The sequence below is a fragment of the Amphiura filiformis genome, chromosome 18, assembly GCF_039555335.1.
Source record: "Amphiura filiformis chromosome 18, Afil_fr2py, whole genome shotgun sequence".
Classification (NCBI taxonomy): Eukaryota; Metazoa; Echinodermata; class Ophiuroidea; order Amphilepidida; family Amphiuridae; genus Amphiura; species Amphiura filiformis.
The window spans coordinates 57,092,898-57,115,148 of record NC_092645.1 but is presented as its reverse complement, the minus strand read 5'-3'; the positions used below and the strand labels follow the sequence as shown (position 1 = coordinate 57,115,148).

General features: G+C 36.9%; 1 protein-coding gene across 2 annotated transcripts in view; it reads left to right on the top strand.

Annotated features, from left to right (window-relative positions):
• Positions 1–21,981, top strand: part of LOC140138843 (N(G),N(G)-dimethylarginine dimethylaminohydrolase 1-like) — a 218,124-nt gene extending 196,143 nt beyond the window's left edge. For both annotated transcript variants that reach the window (XM_072160613.1, XM_072160614.1), the window contains 4 exons: positions 15,964–16,069; positions 17,133–17,326; positions 19,544–19,672; positions 21,531–21,981. In XM_072160613.1, coding sequence (XP_072016714.1) covers positions 15,964–16,069; positions 17,133–17,326; positions 19,544–19,672; positions 21,531–21,656 — 555 coding nt within the window. In that variant the 3' untranslated portion in view covers positions 21,657–21,981. The remainder of the gene's footprint in view (positions 1–15,963; positions 16,070–17,132; positions 17,327–19,543; positions 19,673–21,530) is intronic.
• The last annotated feature ends 270 nt before the right edge of the window (positions 21,982–22,251 follow it).

The following is a 22,251-nucleotide window of genomic DNA, read 5'->3' as shown; positions in this document are numbered from 1 at the left end:
TCACATCGTACATTACCTAGAAAGCTAAACCAATAAAATAGATCCTCATTGGTAGGGCTTCTAGCCTGCTGGCTTAGGAAGCCTGAGCACTAGCCAAGTTTTGAGAAATTCGACCTAACAGGGTTTTTTTTCTGCCATCATACACATTATAACCCAAAAGTATTTGTCCACAACTTTGTCAAATCCACCTAACCAAAAAAAAAAGTCACTTTTCCTCTTCCTTTCTGGACAAATTGTGGCTATTTCAAAAATATTTGTTGATTTGAACTGGATCTCATAATTTGAAAGCTAGTGTGGTATTCAAGCTCACTTAGGTGGTATTCAGGGACTCAGGAAGCTGTTTTTACTGATTGAAAATGCTTGAAACACCAATAATGTAGACAATGACAGTGCTACTTATGCACATATCAAATGCAACCCGGCCCTGGGGACCCGGGATGGCAGGTCGTGGGGCGTGGATTTGGGGTTTAAAAGTTCAAGTCCGGGTAAACACCTGGCCAGTCCCGGACCCACCCGGCAAAACTCTCAGCCACTCCCGGCCCCCGGGCGAATATCCTATGCAAACCGATGCAAACCCGGGTATTCCTCGGTCCAAGTTCCCGCCCTGAGCATTGGATATAGGCCTGGATCTTAATATGGTTTTAATATCGCGGTAATCTTGTCATGCGGGCTCAAAATTCTGCAGGGACGACTTCAATATGCATGCTTGTTTTAAATATTACGAGGCATGAATGGCGGGTCGGAAAATGCTGTTAATAAACTAGGAATATCATATTGATATAGGGCCTACATGTAGGTCTATATGTTTACAAACATCAAAGATATGAACGAAACAAATCACTGCATTTATATCTGTCCAGGATACGGGAGTGGCGAATGTTCGATCTTTGCATAAACATTTTAAGCACATAATATTATAGGCCTATATATGATTTTTTTGATGTCAATCCAAAATGCAACTTCAATTATAATGAGGCTATTCTGTAAAGGCCCATACCCCATCCAAATAGGCCTACCTTGTATCTTATTTAAAATCAAATGACCATCTATCAAACATTTGGCGCACAAGTTATTAATATTTTGTTTCACGAGGTTGCCATGGGAGGATATTATTCAAAACATTCTTTTCAACTATTTGGGAATAATGATATTGTTAAACCCTCCAACATGAAAATATAATACCGTTTTGAAAATCTGTATATTAACACAAAACATTGAATTCAATTTTTATATCATACACCTATAATTATTTGTTTAAAGAAGAAAAATACAGCTCGAGAATTTATAAAGAACATGACTCGTACACTACCTGTAGTATATAGCCTTCTATTAAGTATTATGGCCATGTAGCAGTCGATTGCAGATGTCACAAAAGTATCATGGATTCTTTTATTATCACGGTCCGTTTTGTTTTTGAGTGTAGGCCTAATAATTTGAAACTTTACTCTCGGCTGGTGGATACATTTAGCATAAATAAGCATATAGCAATGAGCAGTTTTCACGTGCATGTCAAGAAGCCGGTGTGGTCTGGTTAAACATGCTAAACTTTATAGCAGATACATAGCCTACTGCATAATATGGAAACAACAGCCAAGATTTTGTTTTTGGAATGGATTTATATGAGTAACATTAATATGACGACTCAGTGGATTATTAATATACATCCACGGCTCAAGTACGGCGAAGTGATAGGATTCACCAGCCCATAAATGCGGGCATCCTTACTTACAAACCACGGCCATGTTCACGACCCATTTTACTGGTTGGAAAACCCGAGTAAGTTACGACATAATCCCGCCCTCCCCGGTAAATCCCAGCCCAATTTCCGGGGTTTGGCTGACGCTCAAGTCTTATACCAGTCCCGCCAACACCGGCTCCCCGGGACACATTTCGAGTCAAATCCCGGGTAATATGATGTCAAGACCCGGACCATCGCCGGGTCCCCAGGGGCCGGGGTTGCATTTGATATGTGCATTAACTAATTTACAAAATGTTTTTACAATCATTATCTGCAATTGTCTGCTGAATAGCTACTGGCTCAATGCTGTCTGATGACCAACAGTCTCAGTGCTTGCAGGTTCATTGGCTGCTTTGGGGCCCCTTACTCGCTATTCATGCTCATTATTTGAGGGCACTACTCTCTGAGAAACCAGCCAGTTCTACAGTGAAAATGATGAAGGCAAAGGCAGAAGGCTGCCTGCTTAAATTTGAAGATAAGCATGTCTAGATCACCATTCATTATTATTAGAATAATTTCACTCCTTAAAGTGGAGTGTGAATCAGCTGGGTCATTGAATTATAAATTGCACAGCGCTAATTCACTTGTTAATGCTGAATACCTGAACTACTTTCAGAAATTTTTGCACTAAATTAATTTTCATGTATTTTACTTTCTTCTCCGCATTTGGTAAAATAAAAAATTATTAGTGTGTAAGGGAAAATTAAAAAACAAGCAGAAATGTTTGAAGGGGAAGAGCAAAAAATTAATGATGAGAAAATTATGTTGAAAATCACATTGTTGAGTCCAATTTGGAATCAGCCATTTAAGAACCTTGTGACCAATTTAAGGCATGTTTGTCTTCATGTGAAAGCATTTGTCATGACAATTTTAATATGATCTCACAATTTTGAGCTATAATAATAATTTTGTAAAAGTTTGATTTGTGATTACATATGTGTGTGTTAGTAATGGGTTAAAAAAACATCTTGAGTATCCCAATTGATTGCCAGTATAAAGAATTGTGCTATTAGTGATTTCAGCTGATTCGAGCTACATGTAGGAACGATGAAATCATTTGAAAGCAGACAGGGTTCAGATGCAAAAACTGCTTTAATTTTTCTCAGTTTGAGATATATATGCAAATGTAACTGGTCAAATATAAATAAAATAATTAATACCGGTACTAAAACATTTAATCACATCCATAGTTTCACAAATTTACTGTGGAATTTTTAAAGTAGGATGTCAAATTTAAGCCAGCTAGGGCCAAACAAAATTAATGTTATTTTTCCTGTAACCTGACCGACCATGCAAAAACCTGCCACTTGTTGAACATGAAATTTGAAAAGTGAACGCCAAATATTTACCAGACTGTGTGCATTTTAATAGTTTTAAAATTTTATTAATGGTGACGGTCATATCATGATAAATTCAATGCATGTTGAATGGCTCCATTCACTAAAATTTTGAAACTATTAAAATGCACCCAGTCCGGTAAAAATATATCTTAATCTTGACTATTGGTTTCTATGGGACATTAAACTACTAAAAGTTGTGGGCACCATTGTCAAAAAGTTGTACAATTTTGTTTGTGAGGGGGAGGGTGAAATTTGTTAACAACCCTGGTTTTGCCCCCCTCCCCGGAATGCTGATGCTGGTTATGCACCCAACTGTGACTGTCACCTCTCATATTTAATTTTTAGTTGTTTACATGCTTGTATTAAAGCATTTGCAAAGCTATACATTTTGCAGAAAATCCCATTGAAATTGAACATTTAGTTACAAAGATATGAACAGTTGAAGTGTTTCCAAAACAATACGCAACAAAAAAAAAATTATTGTCTTTGTTTGGCTATATCTGAAAATCAATATATTTGACTTCTGACTGATTTTGCTTGATCACATCACATTTTATGTTAGCTCAATAACAGACAAATTACATCTGCAAAAACATCCACATCAACGCTATTTAGATGTCTTGGTATCTGTACTGCTCATCCTGTGGTGATATTTTAATTCCTCCTCACGGATATGATGAGAGAAAAACATGTTACGGATTAAGAGGAATTGGTCACTCTTCTGTCGGATTACACGTTGAGGCCATTTTGATGTTGTTATTAGACATGTCATGTAGAGTTTCTACTGTCATTAATTCATGCCCACGTTTGCCATTGGAATTGCTATTTTTGAAAAATTTAAATTAAAAATGTGTTTTTGTGGTAAAAAAATTATGCATTTTTGTTGACTTGGAATGCATTCTGAATTCACCTCAATTACTACAACTGGAGCATGCCTCCTTTCCTTATTGGTCAAATTGACAAATTGAAGACTGCGTTGAAATGCCGCATTTTGACTGATTAATTTAAAGTTTTTTGGTGAAGGGAAACTCAGAATCTTCAACGTTGCAAATTTCCATTGTGATAACAAGTCATGATGATGATCAGCAGGATTTATGGCTTTGCAGATCATTTTCATCAGCTTCCTTAACCAACTACATGTATGTCTGAAAGCTATAAGTGGCCAGCATGAAAATACAAAGAGTATTTTATGAGAAATACACAAACATCCAACACCATCTCCATACCATTAAATTTTCCTGGTGCAATACATTCTAAATATAAACCCAAGGTCAGTATTTTAACATCGCATAGCCATAGTCGTGAAGCATTTCGGCTAAAAAAAAAGTGAATAAATAATGAATTACGTAGATCAATGTTGACAACGATATTTGTTTGACCGTCATGAAATGACTTTTGATGGCTGCATATTTGTTTCCAGTGTTGGAATTAAGCATTTCTTTATGCACAGCAAAATTTGCTTTCATTACTTTTCTCTTGGTACATTCACATACTTCAGTGTGTGAGCAAAGTATTGGTGTGAGTCTATGGCATAAAAGTGCTACTCAACTCCAAAATTGTGTAGCAAATTGATAAAATTGTGTAGCATTTTGCTACGCGATACCAGCTATAAATTGTTTCTTTGATGTACACACTCCAATTGCATGCTTTTATTTGGGTTAAAGAAAGGAAATAAATAACAACAAAGCTGATGCTGATGATAATGTTGATGATAATGATAATATTTGGTAATATATGCTAATGATAATAAAATCAATACATGTAATAATGATGATATTAATAGCTAATGACAATAAGATATTTGAGGATGTTGATGATGTTGAAGAGATGAAGGATATGTACAGCATTTAAACTGCTCATATGGGGCAAAAACACATATGTGTGCATCTACATCTAAACTGTGCACTTGTCAACTGCTACATGTGTCTCATTTTACATTTATAATAGCTGGGAATAAATACCAGAACCAGACGAGAATTCCAGAGCCCTACTCATTACCCCTCCCGCACTCTACTGCACCACATTTAATCAGTGGCTTAGCCAGGACTATTTCAGAAGGGGTGGCAGCAGTGGTGTGCGCAAAGGGGGGACACATGCTCCGCCACTTTTGTCAAAAAGTCAGGGGAAATTGTGGAATTAGCTATTACGGCGAGTGAAGCGAGCTAAAATTTTTAGAACAGTAGGGGGAATTGAGACCTATGTCCCCCTCCCGACTTTGAAAACCTGTGCACGCTACTGGATGGCAGCAAGGGGCTGAGAGGAAAGGCTACTTTCAATTGGGGCAAAATTTGATAAAAATGTTAAAGTGGGCTAAAAAGTACAAAAAAGGCATCAAAATCTTAAAATATCAGGGCGACCAGCATCCCAGGAGGAGGAGGGGGGAGTCTTCTCACAGGGGTAATCTCCATCAAGTTTCCCCCTCTTGGCTACACCACTGTACGTAATGCCCCCTTTATTCGTTAACTTCAAATCATGGATCTGCTCCTGAAGGCATTTGATTAAAATTACTGTCAGCAATGAATCAGGACAGAATTTTCTTGGTGTTGTTTAATTAAAAAGTATTCTAATATGCAATGCCTGTTTTGTCTCTATTTGCTTCCTTTTGACACATTGTTACAAGAGGCAAGAAACTGAAACTTTCTGTAACAAGACAAATGCCTAGGGCTCACACTACTTCAGCAGTGCAACTTGTATATTGTACAACTGTTATACCCTTGTGGTTATACTACATTGTAGATTCTTTTCAGAACCAAATTGACCTGGTTCCTCACCATATTTTCTTAATTTCTCCTTCCAAATTATTGCTTTTTTGGATTAGCCCAGTGGAAAAGCTATGGATTTTGTCTCCCTTAAAGTGTCTTGGCAGTGTCAATACGTACTGCCCAATAGCAAAATCAACATATGCATTACCGCCACAAATGTACTGTACTCATGGTTGCCAACATATGTCAGCCTAAATGGCGTGGCAAATGTCCGTAAAGTCGCCCAATTTGTCTCTATACCTTTGGTTTCATAGTGAAAATGGCAAAAACCAATGTCAAAAATTAGCCCAATTTTTTTGCATAACCATTAGTTTCTATGAGACAGGAATGGTCACAAGTCACTAGAAAGAACTTCAAAAGTCACCCAATTGGGCTACTAAAACATGGATTTGGCAACACTGACTATACATGTCGTGAGACCAATAAGATATTTGATATTGCATTAAACTCTGTGATGTGACGAGCAATGTATGGATTTATTTACAGGTAGTCTGTGGATAACATTACCACTGATAGCGTTTTATTGAACTTGAGTGACGCATTTTTGGACGGAATCGGTTAATAGTTTGTCTGTTCTTAAAAGTATTACGTAAAATGATCACATATGCAATAAAACCTGGTGCAGATGCTTGAATTTGCAAATCTAACAAAATTTGCCAAAAAAAAAGGCAAAAAGTGTTTTAGAGTTTAAAATTAAAGTTTTCTCATGAACTTGATCACAAAGAAATTGAACAAATATAATTTGTGGGATTAAGGGTAGACGAGGTATTGTTGGTCAAAGCAGCCTAAAAATTGATTTTCATTATCTAAATCATTTTATTATTGAAAAATAACACTTTGATGTTTTGCAAAAGTTCATTCTACAAATCATATACTTTAAAAACTTGCTTGATTTATTGTTGTTAATGAGTTATATATGTTTCAGCCCTCTTTACAACATAACTCAAGAACCACAGGACCTACAAAAGTATATCTGTGATATTTGAATTCTTACCATACACTCGCTATGAAATGATCAATACATTTTTCCAAAGCTCACTACCATTCACAAGATGCTGTGAACTACCAAATTGCAACAGTTTAAAATAGTTGCTAACCTTAAATCTGACACAGGAACTTACTTTTGAAGTTCAGTCTTTTGTATTCTCAAAATGGTTTCCGAAGATCATGTCTCCTCTGTATTCTAAAACATGTTTACCAGGGTTAAATAGGGCACTCAAAACATTCCATGCTATGTGTAGGATTAAAAAGTACATTCTGCAAGTTGTTTCAAGTCGTTGGGTAGAATATCAATGCAAATATCATATCAACTTTATTTCAATAAATAAACATTAAAACATGAAGTCCAGACACAGAACACAATATTTGTTAAAAGAACGCCAGTAAGCAAGTATACATCCTGTGTAAGCTAGCCCTACTATAGGGCCTTTAGATTGTGGTGATCCAAAACCATGCTGTATCATAGCTATATGGCTATATCCAGAGAACTGCTAAACCCAGTGACCACTCCCTTTTGGGTGGAGTGGTCACTGGGTTTTAGCAATATCTGTGGGTTTAGCAGTTCTCTGGTATAGTGTTTAAAAGGCCCTATAGTAGGGCTAGTATAAGCCAATATTGTTACACACAGATATTTTTGAGGCTATGAACTTCACCAACATTTTTGCGGGGTGATGATTTTGCGGTTGTAGATTTCGTAATAATTAAGCTTAGTAATTCAGCTTCATTATTAAGTTCATTCACGGGGTGTTGGATTTGCGGGGTGTTCGATTTGTGGGCTTATGTAAAACCATGAAATGCACACAAATTAAACCGCCACAAAAATTTGGATATACTGCAATTTTTATTTTAACATATGAAAATATGTAATGTAAATGTAAAGACTAAAGAAACATCCAGATGGTTAACTGTGATTTATTATTCATTTTATTTTGTATTATTTTGGCTCAAAATGTAATTTCAGATGTACATGCTGAACATTTGTGCTCATTCCATACATATACACAAATGTACTGTATGTCAAGTCTCTTGTATGTGCTTCCTTCCAGAGGCAAAGATAACCATCCAATTATCCTATTATTTTATTCCATTCTGTATACACAGAGCACAGTTGACAGATCATTTTGTGTAAGCAATTATACCATAATTCAAAATGGCTTACTTATGAAAGCTTATTTAACAGAATAGAAAATCCCAGGAAACCGTATGTAATGTACTGTTGTGTACCCCCACTTGTACATGTGTATATGGTGTCCTCAGGCGTAAGCATATTATCAATACCATCGCTATTACCCACCCTACCAATGCACCATCAATATATTTGGCAATTCCAGTTGAAATCCATACACCCTGTATGAAAGATACGACTTTACTCTTCCACACAGGGAGTGTGAATTTCAAATGGGGTACCAGAATGGGTGATTCCATTTGAAATATACACCCCCTGTGTGGGAGATTCAGGTCATGTATTCCATATGGGGTATATGGATTTCAATTTGTATATCCCATTGCATAATTTGTACATATGAGCAATTGACAGTTCATTTGTAGTAACATAAAGCTATATCATAATTACATATGCATGCTGAATGGGTGGTGTGTGTCTGCTATTATTATCCATATTGCGTTGCCAATGTGTAGTGTGTGTGTTTAGAGGAAATGAGTAGCATAATTGGCATGTTGTAAAGGCTGGAAGAATAAGGAAAAAGATTGTCATGTCATTAATATGGTATGTGTGTGTGGTGAGGGTGTGGCGGCGGGGGGTGTGTGTGTTTCTGTGGTGCTATCTTCATGTGAAAATATCTGAAAATGCCTTTCCGTGTAACTATCTTCAGTAGATATGGGAAAAATACCTTTCTGTGATCTGCAATGCTATCTTCAATAGATATGGGAAAAATGCCTTTCTGTGTTCTGTAGATATAGGAAAATGCCGTTCTGTGTTTTGTGGTGCTATTTTCAGTAGATATGAGAAAAATGCCTTTCTGTGTTCTGTGGTGCTATCTTCAGTAGATATAGGAAAATGCCTTTCTGTGTTCTGTGGTGCTGTCTTTAGTATATGGCAAAATGCCTTTCCGTGCTCTGTGATGCTATCTTTAGTAGATATCTTTTGCTGATATCAATGCTATCTTCAGTAGATAGCAGAAATGTTAAATTTTGATTTTGACCATAAAAGTGGTTGTCCTTTGAAGTGTAATGGTGCCTTAAGTGAGTGGCAAACAATAATATGAAAAGTAACTGATGTCATTGATTTTATGGGTGGCTGGCCACCTTTGCCGCATTGGCCTTTCAGTTAAATCTCCTCCATGGACCTAATCTTCAAAAAATATAATCTTTCAAATGAAATTGAAATATTTAACAATTCATAATGAAAAAAATACAGTCACTGATGTGGATCATCAATTAAATCATATTCATTGTATTATACAAGAAAAATGAAATTGGTCTTTTGAATAAATGATGAAAGTAGGGCATTGGAAAGCTTAATGGTCTGCATGCTAAGGCATCAACATAAAAAGTCGTAACTTTTTAGATATTTTCTCAAAATATCAAGAGCTATATTAAGAACTACTGAACCAATACTAGGCTTGTTTGTACTCGTTTTAATGCACTTTCCATGTTGATTCCAAATTTGGTCATGTAAATGTACAATTCTAAAAGTTGTGAATTTTTAAAGAAAATTTTGAATTAGTCGTCTGCAGTTGACCCATGTGGAGAGAGTTAATTTTAATTTGATAGACATATATAGGGCACTTTTGACAGTGCTTGTTGATATGGCTGAAAGTTGATGTATAATTTCACTGCTGTTAGGGTAACTCATAACATTGTCATTCATGTCTGCATCGTTTGACGGTAACCTTACACTTTCTATATGTCACATATATATATGTCAAATGCTGTACAGGTGAAGTTTGTATCAATCCATAGTTCTCTAGATAATAAATCTTTGATTTGTCTTTGTTTAACAATCGACAGTGTTACTATTGTTAAGGCGAGTGGAATGAGCCATGTTTGTCCATTTTTAGCCATTTAACTAAAAAAACTGCAGTGTACATTGATCTTATAGGAAATGAGTCGGGAAGCCAATAATCGCTCATTTCCAATAAGTCTTATGGTTCATGCATTATGAAACAAAAGTTTTGGGTGTTCCCCCCCTCACCCCCACAAACAGGGGTCGCATAATAAGGAGTTTGGGCGTCCAGGGACTCCTTATTTTTTATTTTGGCCATTTTTGACTCCTTAAATCACAAGTTGAAAGTGACCTTAAATTCTCATTGGATCCCTTAAATATTAGACCCTTTGATTTTTTGTGCTTGCGCTACCTCTGCTCACAAGATACATCATGCACACAGGGTGTAAATGACTCCCCTTATATCAAGCCTTGGTATCTCCTATATAGAACCTAAACCATTTCTCTTATGTGTCAGCTTTATTTGTCTCAATTAGCGTGTTTCTACTGAGCAGACGGTTGCGGGTTAATTCGAGTGAATTCGGGGTGATGCGAGGAATACGCGGTAACGGCCCCAGCAGAAACAGATCGGGTGAAGGTTAATCTTGGTAATGCGAGTGAATCCGTCAACCACCTATTGAGGTGGTTAATAGTGGTTAATACTGCTGTAACGTTCGCAGTAGAAACAGTACGGGTGATTTATTTTGCGGTTGACACCAGAAGTTAGCCTATTATAATACAGTGTGAGCATTCAAAATCTGACCTTGAAAGGTCACAAAACTATTTGCTGGACTTCCGCCTTCCCACACTAAATATGTGGGTAGTGAATTGTTACCCTGCATTAACAGCGCAGTAGAAACGACCCAGTGAATGCGAGAGGATTGAAATGCGGGTGAAGGTGTATTCGCGGTAATGCGAGGTGCTCAGTATAAACACGCTCAATGTTTTAGTGTAAACACCACCAGGTCATGGTCCCCTCCAACCTGCTTTTAATGGTGGTAAGGATTTTGCCACTGGATATGATAGCATTATGGCTAATCATGTACATTGTATGGACATCCATCTATCATAGGAGATGACCCTCATATCAATTAGCTATATAGCCATTGGCCTAAGAGATACTGCACAGCATGAAATATTTGTGTGTATGAATATTTCACAAATTTCTCATTAAGTGACATGGATTCACAAAAAAATTCAAGCCCATTAATAGATGTTTTTCGTGATGGCCTTAAAGAAAATATAGCAATTTTGGAAAAATTTATGCAGCAAAAACGATGGTGCTTTTTAAAAAGTGAACAATTTTGTGCTACTAAAATATTGTGCTTTACAGAATGCAGGAAACCTGGATGATTGGTCAGTGTACAGCTGTTTAACATGCATGTACAAAATTTAGAATTTTGAATAAGAAAACTTGCAGGAATTTAAATGATAGGAAAGATTGAAAAATGCTATACAAATGTTACTGGAAATATTTTCATAACCCAACAGAATCATCCAAAGCATTGTATTTGTTATGTGATTGTTTGGTTCACACACTAGCCATAAAAAGATCTAGTTTTCAAAATGTTGAGGAAAACTGCAGCAAATGTTTGCAGCAATTGATTCTGAAGATAAAAATAAGCACTAATGCACTATTACAAACATAAAATTTTTACACTTTAATTGGTGCATTTCTATTTTTAAACTGCATTATGATTTTTGCATATTTTTTTTTTCATTTGCTTGTTGTTTGTTTGTTTAACCAATTGGTGTGTGCGGACACATGCACTTGGGCCCTGATGGGACCAGGCTCAAGCAACTTGCTCAAGCCAAGTTTAAAAGTTTATATAAGCATGCTGGCATGTGTATGGAGCAAATAAAAAACAAACAAAAAATACACACTATTGAAGATAAAGAGCAAGGGCCACTCCCAGTAAATCAAGTGAACAATTTTACTCTTAGGCCCTTGGGTCAAAAAATATAAGAAATTGGGAATTCTTATTTCTTATTCTTATTTCTTTACACAGTATGTATATTCTAAACTTCCTTACTTAGATACCTAAGCTAGTGAATGTGATATTTTTATTTTATGCATGCATATACATTGTAGCCCCCCCCCCCTCTCTCCCTTCTCTTTTTCCTATCCACCTCTCTCATCTCTTTCTCTCTCTCTCTCTAATGCTCTCTCTTCATTCTCTCTCCCCCTTTCTCTTAGTCTCATGTCTCTGTCATTCTCTCTCTCCTTCTCTCTCATAAAATATTTCACTATTGCCAAAAAAAAAGAAGATGTTTGCTTGCCCTCAACCGACCGACCCTAATTTTGGAAATTTTTTCTATTTACTGTACAAAAGAATACTGACCCTATTTTTGGAAATTCCTGAATTTTTTTTTTCTTTTCAAGTTTTTGCATTCTGAAGATGTAAAAAAATGTATTTTAGAACTTGTGTTCAACATTTTAGTTGTTTTCTAATGTTAGTTGATTCATTTTGACACCAAAATTGTCTGATTTTTTAATATTTTGAGCCTTAATTAATACAAACATTATAGAGTTTCTTGTAATTAAAAAAAAGAAGAAAAAAAAAAGAAGAAATCCCGACCGACCGACCCAATTGTTAAAATTCAATTGAGGGCAAGCAAACAATTTTTTTTTCTTGGCCTAACTGCGCTCTGAATCCACAAGAAAAAGGTTATAAGGTGTTATGTTCTCACACGGCCTCAATAATGAGTGGATAACTATGTCCGTTTTGTATAGGGCACGTACACTGTCTATAGTCTATGGATTGAGTCGGGGATAGCTAGGGATATGTATGCTAGGGGGCATGATAGGTGTGATAGATGTTAAAACAACTGAAATAGAATAAGATACATTAAATCTGTCACATCCGTGTTGAGACTGAAATACAGGTTGAGCAAACAGTCGATAAATAAATAATAAAATGTAAGACATTGTAAATGCAGTTCATCAACTTGAACAAGAATAGTCTTTAAAAAGAAAAGTATGTATTACTTGTTCATAGTAGAGCAACTTTAACAAGTATAGTCTTTAAAAAAAAAGTTATGTATTACTTGTCCACAGTAAAAATGACATGAACTCACGGTTAGCCATGCAATTTAGAAGAAAAAAAAAGCTTGTTTCCCCCTTCCATAAGTTTTGGTTTTCCCAAGTAAATTTTTTTTTTCACTCAACATTTACCTTGGCAAACAAGCACCTTACTTCTTTTTTTTTTAAATCTTTACACATTTAGACAGGTCAGAGTAGGAAGACTTATCAACTCAATTAATCTAACAGCAATGACCACTGACCAATTTTCAGCTCTGATGACTGCAAATTAAATCTACCCTACCCTTATATCATCCGCCATATTGACTTATACTGTATATTTTGTGTTGTGCACAATCATGTAAGACCTCAGATATGCTAATAGCCTTCAATATGTTCCTGAACCTTATGCCAGTAATATTTTTCATTCAATATTTTATTCATTTTAAGGGCTGGGGTATAAACGTTTGGACAGTATTTATTTTGGGACATTAGAGCACATCAGACATATCGAATTGCATTCTGAATACGAAGAATGTCATTCTGATATCAAATAATTTGGATTTTTTTAAATTCGCAATTTAATACACATTTTATGGCAAATCATTAAAAATTGATATTTTTGATATTTAACAGTACTTGAAGTAAACTTTATAAATCTGATGATTTATACTTAAAAGTGTATGTAGGTGGGATGAAAAGCCGACGATCAATTGAAAATTTTGACCTTTCGTATTGAAGATATGGATTTTTTTCCCAAAAAAAAAAAAAAAAAAAAATTAGGCCTTTTTGGGAAAAAAATCCATATCTTCAATATGAAAGGTCAAAATTTTCAATTGACCGTCGGCTTTTCCTCCCTGCTACATACACTTTTACTGAATATATCATTAGATTTATATAATTTACTTCGAGGACTGTTATATATCAAAATTTGAAAAATATCAAATTTTTATAATTTGTCATAAAATTTAGTATATATTGTAATTTTCAAAAAAATGAAAATTATTTGGTATCAGAAAGACATGCTTCGTATTCAGAATGCAATTCGATAGGTCTGAGGTGCTCTCATGTCCCACAAAAAATACTGTCGAAACGCAATAAACGCTCATTTTAGATCCCTTAAGCCATGTTGTAACATTTTCATAAAAAATTGATTAGTATTGCTTTTACTGTCAGATATGTCCCCTTTTAATTTTGAACTGTACAGCTGAGGTAAAGCAAAGAAAATGGGAATTTACTATTAGCACCTATGTCGTCAATGCGTGTCACTCCATCGGTCGTGCTATGGCACTCTCCTATGATGTGTGTGTTAGTGTCCCGCACGCCATGTATGTACTGTGTTATGAACATCTAGTATGTGTTCAACTAATATTTCCATCGAAACAATTAAACGACGGTTCCTGCGTTTTATTTAAAATCTTGGATTTTGACTAAACTACAGCACCTAGAGTCTTGATTTTTGCAGGGTATGTTAGTTTAATAACGTACATTATAATTGTGTAAAAAACAGAATTATGAAAAATATTGATGGTGTCCTCCTCAGCAAATGTTACAATATGACTTTAACAGCACACAATATCCTAAAAATATTTTGGGGCGTTCAGGATCTGGCAATTTATTTTATATTTGCTTGTATCATAATTATTGTTCAATACATCAAGTTCTTATATTCTTTGTTTTAATTGAACCTCTTTCAGGAGTTAGCTTGAAATTCCCCTGGACCAGGAACTCACTGCTAATTTGTCTCGTTGTAACCCGTACAAAACTCGGGAGCTGATTCTGATTGCGATGGTTATTTGTGGAATGTCTAGGGTGTGCGCTCTTGAAGCAGCAAAGTCCCTGAATTGTTGTTTAATGGTTTATGGAATGATGTGGGGCCATAGTGGTCAGCGACAACCTGTAAAGTGTGCTGAGGCTTGTGGATCAACGTCTAGGCGTTGTGCCTGTGCGTAGCGCACTATAAATCACTACGCTTTTTTTTCCTTTCACTATCCCATTCCTGTCAAGGTGGATTCTAATAAGATGCATGTGATGCAATGGAGTGGACAACATCAACCTTGACAGCAAGGATACCACAAAGTCATCCTCAGTGTCTAATTGCAATTTATGAACAATATTTTCAGCTCTAATAACTTCAAATTAAATTTTGCCTGCCATATATTATTTGAAATCAAGTTGACTGGTTGGATATGGGTAATTATAAAGCAATTAGCATTGATAACATGTAATCAATGCTGTTTTCAATAAACAACTTAACTTTGTTACACACACTTACCTTAAAGGTCAGACATGATTGATATGTACTACACTAATTAACTAGTGGCTATTGTGGTCAAAGCTGATTAAAGCAATAATGTGTGATTTGCAAAAAGAATAGATTCTTATTTAAATGTTTGTTTTCACTGATCACATTATCCCCTTTAAATTTTGAGCCAAACAAATGAGGTATAACGAAGAAAATTGCGATTTCAGTCCAGCGCCTACAATGCGTGTACTACGCTCGCCGATCATAACATGTAATACTGCACAGAGCATCGCGCTCGACATGTGCACACATAAGCTGACATCCACAGGAGATGTTAGCAAGCAGTCGATCGATGAACTCTGAATAAAACCAGGTAGACCCGGTTTTAATATAAAAAGTTAAATTTTACTGTTATTGAAGCACTTCAGGCTTACTCTTTTACGTGGTATTTTAGTACACCACTGGGTATTATAATTATACAAAAAGTAGAAATCCGAGTAAATTTGAGGCGTCGCTGTGAAGCAAATCACACATTATGGCTTTAAGGCGAATAAAAAATATGACTGTTTTCCGCTGTTTTAGGGTAGTAAATAAGGTCAAAATAGGGTATAGTGGCTTAGCATGGGTTATCGTATTCTTTGGAGAGCACCAACCCTGATTGGGGGGCACCTGTCTTAATTGGGGGGTACTACATTGTAGCTGTTTTTCTGCAATTTTCCCAGTCAGAAATGTTTATTATTATTATTTTTCAGCCTGGGACACTCTGTCCCCTGTTTCTCCTCATATAGATGCTTCCCTGCAATACTGGATGGTTTCATAATTATTAACAAGTGAAAGAAGTGTTAAAGCACCGGCACCATTAGCATTATGGATTTTAGTGGATATCTTTTTCTTATGTTTTACTCATTTACAGGTAATTGGAATCAGACGGATTCTTAAAGATGACCTACGTCAGAGGGTTGTAGAAATGAAGGAAGACCAAAAGGCCACACTAGATGGGGGAGATGTACTCTTCACAGGTAAGAGAATGCATTTAGAAATCTTAGTGTGTAAAAGGCAATGCAACTTTCATGATGAAGCAATGTACAACGGAGTGGACCCAGGCCCGTACGCAGGGGGAGTGTAGCCGGGGAAAGGTCTATGGGCCAAATTTTAAAGTTAATTTTGGTCTAAAACAGGCCCAAAGGAATCTGAACAGCACACATTTTTGTCACCTTTGTTCTGGTATTTTGAGTCAGGGGACAACTTGACATATTAGATGGCGCAGGGGAAAGTTAGCCCATATTTGCAAGACTATCCATCAGGGGCATAGCAAGCTGGTGGACGGGGTGGACAAAGTCGAGGGTTCAGGGGCCCTGAGCAAAAGCAAAAATGAAATAAGTGGGATATGGGTTAGGGATAGGGCTGATAAAGGAGAAGTCAAAAGGGCCCTGCACTCTCCTTGTCCATGGGCTCCCGAGGCTCTTGTTATGCCCCTGCAGATTTCACACCACCAAATAGTATTATACGGTCGTGCGCCCTGAATGCATTTCTCAGAAAAAGCCATGCATAGCCTAAAGTAAGCATTAACATGAGCTGAAATTTGCATAACTTTGGCTAAATTTGGATTGGTCATGATTAGTAATATCAAATCCTGCAAGTGTACCACAGATGGGAGAGATCGAGTATTTTTGAATGATTTTAAGCAGTCGTTTCTGTACAGAAACACTGGCATGATTTTGGGGGTAAATTAGGTAATTCCCGGACATCATAGACTTCGAGGGCCAGTCGTAAAAAATAATGACGGTCAACCTATATTTTAATCCAGTCAGAGGGATCAGGCTAGGGCTAATTTCAACCATCATAGCTGTCGCTAAGAACTGAGTTGCTCTTGCGAAGGAAAAATGATGTTATCTTGAGGCGAATTTAGTACATATCTCTATGGGGATTTATTTGGTGGTGTGATATCTGCATGCTTTCCATGCCTTAAGGTGAAATAAACCTACTCATGTTACTGTCCGGCCATGCTGTTTTCCAGGGAAATAAGCATTTCCAATTTGGGTATTTAACTTTTTTGTCACTTTATCTCTTCATCCTGTGCAGGTAGAGAATTTTTCGTAGGCATCAGTCGGCGTACAAACCAAGCAGGAGCTAGCTTCTTGGCCAAAATATTCTCAGATTATAATGTATCTTCTATTAATGTATATGGTGCACTACATCTCAAGAGTATGATGAGTATGGCAGGGCCAGATATCATCGCTGTGGGAAGCAGTGATTATGCACAAAGGGCTCTAAAGGTAAGAATAGGGACGGACAAAGCATGATACCATGCATAAATAGTTTAAGAAGTCGTACATTACTGTCTATGATACACTACATCTCAAGAGTATGATGAGTATGGCAGGGCCAGATATTATCGCTGTGGGAAGCAGTGATTATGCACAAAGGGCTCTAAAGGTAAGAATAGGGTTGGACAAAGCATGATACCATGCATAAATAGTTTAAGAAGTCGTACATTACTGTTTATGATACACTACATCTCAAGAGTATGATGAGTATGGCAGGGCCGGATATCATCACTGTGTGACGCAGTGATTATGCACAAAGGGCTCTAAAGGTAAGAATATGGACGGAAAAAGCATGATACCATGCATAAATAGTTTAAGAAGTCGTACATTACTGTCTATGATACACTACATCTCAAGAGTATGATGAGTATGGCAAGGCCAGATATCATCGCTGTGGGAAGCAGTGATTATGCACAAAGGGCTCTAAAGGTAAGAATAGGGACTGACAAAGCATGATACCATGCATAAATAGTTTAAGAAGTCGTACATTACTGTTTATGATACACTACATCTCAAGAGTATGATGAGTATGGCAAGGCCAGATATCATCGCTGTGGGAAGCAGTGATTATGCACAAAGGGCTCTAAAGGTAAGAATAGGGACTGACAAAGCATGATACCATGCATAAATAGTTTAAGAAGTCGTACATTACTGTTTATGATACACTACATCTCAAGAGTATGATGAGTATGGCAAGGCCGGATATCATCGCTGTGGGAAGAAGTGATTATGCACAAAGGGCTCTAAAGGTAAGAATAGGGACGGACAAAGCATGATACCATGCATAAATAGTTTAAGAAGTCGTACATTACTGTTTATGATACACTACATCTCAAGAGTATGATGAGTATGGCAAGGCCGGATATCATCGCTGTGGGAAGAAGTGATTATGCACAAAGGGCTCTAAACTAGTAAAGACAAGATCATATACAAGGTATTTAGTATGCTATTCACCTAATGCATCAGGTAACATAGCATTTACAAATTTAAAGCAAGTTTTAAGACGACTCTGGAAAATATCAATAGATGAAGCAGTTCTGAGCAAAAGTGAAAATGAAATAAGGGGATAAAGGAGATGTGAAAAGGGCCCTGTAGTGTTCCTTGTCCATGGGCCCCAGAGGCTCTGATTTATAGTGCGCTACGCGCAGGCACAACGCCTCAGCACACTTTTACAGCTGTGACACAGAAACAGTGATCATTGTTAGCTAAGTTTGATCTTGGAACAGCTAAGCAAGTGTTGTCCATGGCAGATTCTATTGAGCGGGCAGGAACAGACGGTTAGGGGGTTGTTCACTGATGTAAGCAGGCACTACAATCCCGGAAAAAATGTTTTCGAACACCCACTGTAATTCCCATGTTCATCTTAGTATAGTGCGCATGCTATATGCGTCACTAGAAACTAAGAATTATAATAGAGTTCTCTCAATGTTCATCTTAAGCATATCCCCTCCCCTTTCCCCACCAATCAATTTTGGGAGAAGATATGGTGAAGATGGGGCATGCCAACATTGTACGGGGGTAGAAGGGGGACCATTTCCAATAAGGCCTTTAAAGTGTTCGAACAATTTTCTAATATTGTAGGTTGTTTAAGGTTTTATACACATAACCCAGTATCTTGAACACAATGTGCTGGTGTATGGGGAGCCAATGAAGCCCATGCACTCACTCACCCTGTCGACTTCTGTCGGACTCCTACAATGGCTCTCCAGATATGTTTGTCCTGCATACAGCTCCGAATTTCGCATACAGACATTGAAAAACAATGGGGAATTCATGAAACTTCTTGCGGGGAATTTTTCATTGGGCGGACATTTTTCTTCCTTAAAGAAATTATGATTGTATCATGAGGAACTGTGACTACCTAACAGCTTCCCATTGCACCTGGGTGGGGTGAGGCAAGCGAGGCAAAGCGCCTTCCGCTTGCCTCACCCCACCCAGGTGCAATGGGAAGCTGTTAAGGGTAGTCACAGTCGTTGTACTGATGGACCCTGCGCCACTTGTAGGCTGCAAACGTGGTTCCGACATATTCTAATGACAGCGGAATAAATGTAAAGCGCTTTGAGGCTGTTTACGGCATAAAGCGCTATATAAATATCTACATTTATTTATATTTTTAAATTTTAAATCTCAATTTCATCTTTTCATTGTCTTTAATTTTTTTTACAGCAAATTATAGAAAAAGCAAACCACGATTACAAGACCGTCACACTGCCAGATGACGATGCTGCTAATTGTTTATTTGTCAAGAAAACACTAATCCACTGTACACAGGAGGAGTACCCAGACAGTTATAAGGTAATTAAAAAAAGAAAAAGATCAATTTAATATATTGGTTTGTAACGACAGTGGCGTAACTAGGGTTGGTAGCACCCGGGGCAAGAAACAAAATTGGCGCCCCTACAATGTACCCCCACACCCGCGAATATCTTAGACGCGGGGATGTGGGAATGGCATTTTTTTAAGTGAGGCTGATTTGGTAGCGCCCGGGGCATGTTGCCCCCTAGTTACGCCACTGTGTAACGAGGACTAAAATAAAAAAGAGCCACATGTAGTGCAAAATTACTGTAAAAGTTGAAATTTTTGCATGATTAATTTTTCGTGCTTTGCCAAATTTTAACTGTTTCCCTGGTTTTTAAATTTGCGATTTTAAGTTTACTTCCATTGAACTCTACACAAAAGAAATATATTCATGCGTTTTTATTTTCGTGGTAAAAGCTTGGAACGAGAAAAGTGTGAAAACAAATGTAATGCGAAAATGTCCACTTTTTTTACAGAAAATCTGTCCAATTTAACACGAGACAACCTTATTAACCATTAAGCATCATGCAGGGATGCAGTTTTACGCAGCCACAAACCCTAGTCAGCCTACATAAAATAACCATCACAGCCAGGATCAGCTCCCTGAGTTTGATGCGGGTAGCCCGGGAAAATATAGATGTTCCTTGCCCTGGGGAATTTCAAGCTAGCTCAATCCTTCCACAAGAACAGAAATAGACACTGCGGGGGGCTTGAACTTATAGCATCAAACACTCATGCACCAGAGTCCTAGCACTATACCGAATGAGCTATTAAACTGGACTGCTAGGTAAAGTGAAATAACAGCATTTTGCAGCAACATTTGTAGTTTAAAAATATGACGTTTTACTAACATGCTTGTCAAATTCATTATCCTTTCCAGGTTTTTGCATAAATTAGGTGCCCATCCTGGACAACGAACTTGTTAAAGTTCATGGACACTTGATGTGTTATGCGCTTCTGGTTGATGTGATGTCTAAGATCCTGGCAACATGAACCTTTCGTGCTATAATGAATCAATTAATTAATCAATTATCAATTAATCAGTATGTTTTGAAATTATTATCACAGTCACAGAATTCATTCCATTGGTGTGGTACCATTTGTGTGATAAACCCACAGGTCCCAAGGTGAAGACTAATTTCAAACACACACCTTTACATGTGGTTCATTTCCCATTCACAAGGAACTGACAACCAGCAGTATCAACTGCAAATCATATAAAACAACATCAAGGCAAAAATAGTTTTGAGTGTTTTTTGCCGCTTTGCAATTTAGCTAAAACAAAGCTTATCACTTGAACAGAAAAATTGGGCTATTCCATTTAAAATCCACACTAACCCTGTGGAGGATTTAACTAAATTCTTCCACAGTGGGAGTATGAGTTTCAAATTAAAGGAATAATTGTGCAACTTCCATCTGAACTACTCACTCCAGTTATGGAAGATATAGTTAAAACTATATACAGGAGGAGTATGGGTTTCAAAATGATTAACCCATACCAATTACATTTGAAAAAAATACTCCCCCTGTGGACCCAAAATCTTCCACAGGGGTAGTGTGGATTTCAACTGCAATAGCTGAATCACAGCTGAGAAAAGTCCTGGAAGATTAAAATCATCTCTTCCATAGGGGTGTGTGGATTTCAACTGGTATAATCCATTCTGCGACTGGCCATTTGTGAGAAAAATATGTATGTTTGTTTAGATATGTTATTCATATATTTATTTCCACTATACATAAACTTGTTCAGTGCATATTACTCTCTTTAAAATGTTTCGCAACATGTATAATGTGTGATAATTTTGTTCTACTTTGTATCTAATTATTCCTTTAATTTTTTCTTGTACTTTCACAGATCTTCACAGAAAGGTTCCGTAACGTAAGCCGAGTAGCCTTGCCTAATAGCGAACTCAAGAAAGTCGATGGCGGACTGACTTGTAGAGCCCTCCTCGTACTAAAGACACCCAAGATACTGAAATAGAACTTTTGTATGATACTGTAACTTAGGAAATAATGAATTCATATATAGGTATTTTGTATTATATACTCTATGAGAAAGGAATGGCCATTATGTTGTGTACCTGTCGTCATGGAAGTGCAAGAAAGTTGTTGTCATGTATGTCCAATACTTGAAGCTGTGTATAATTGAAATTGGTACCACTGCACTGTTTCCTGGGGTCCATTTCACTAAACTTATAACCCTTCATAACTCAAGTAACAATTAAATAAAAGTTACGAATACTAGACGCAATTTTACTGAAGGGTTACTGTAGTAAATCCTTATTGCTTACAAAGGGTACCGTTCGTAAGTATAGTGAAATGGAACTTACGACTCGTAAGTTTTGAGATTTACAAAACTTCGTAAAGTCTAGTGAAATGGACCTCGTATATACCTGAAATTTCAAAATCTAAACGTACGCAGCTGTCACACTTAAAACTTTCTTCCACTAACTTTTTTTTTTCTTCCTCAAGAAACGGGATGTCAAAGGTGAACATACGTGGGGGTGTACTGACAGAGAGGCCACATCGGTCCATCTTCTCTAATTAAGATTTTCATGCAACATCTTTAAACAAAG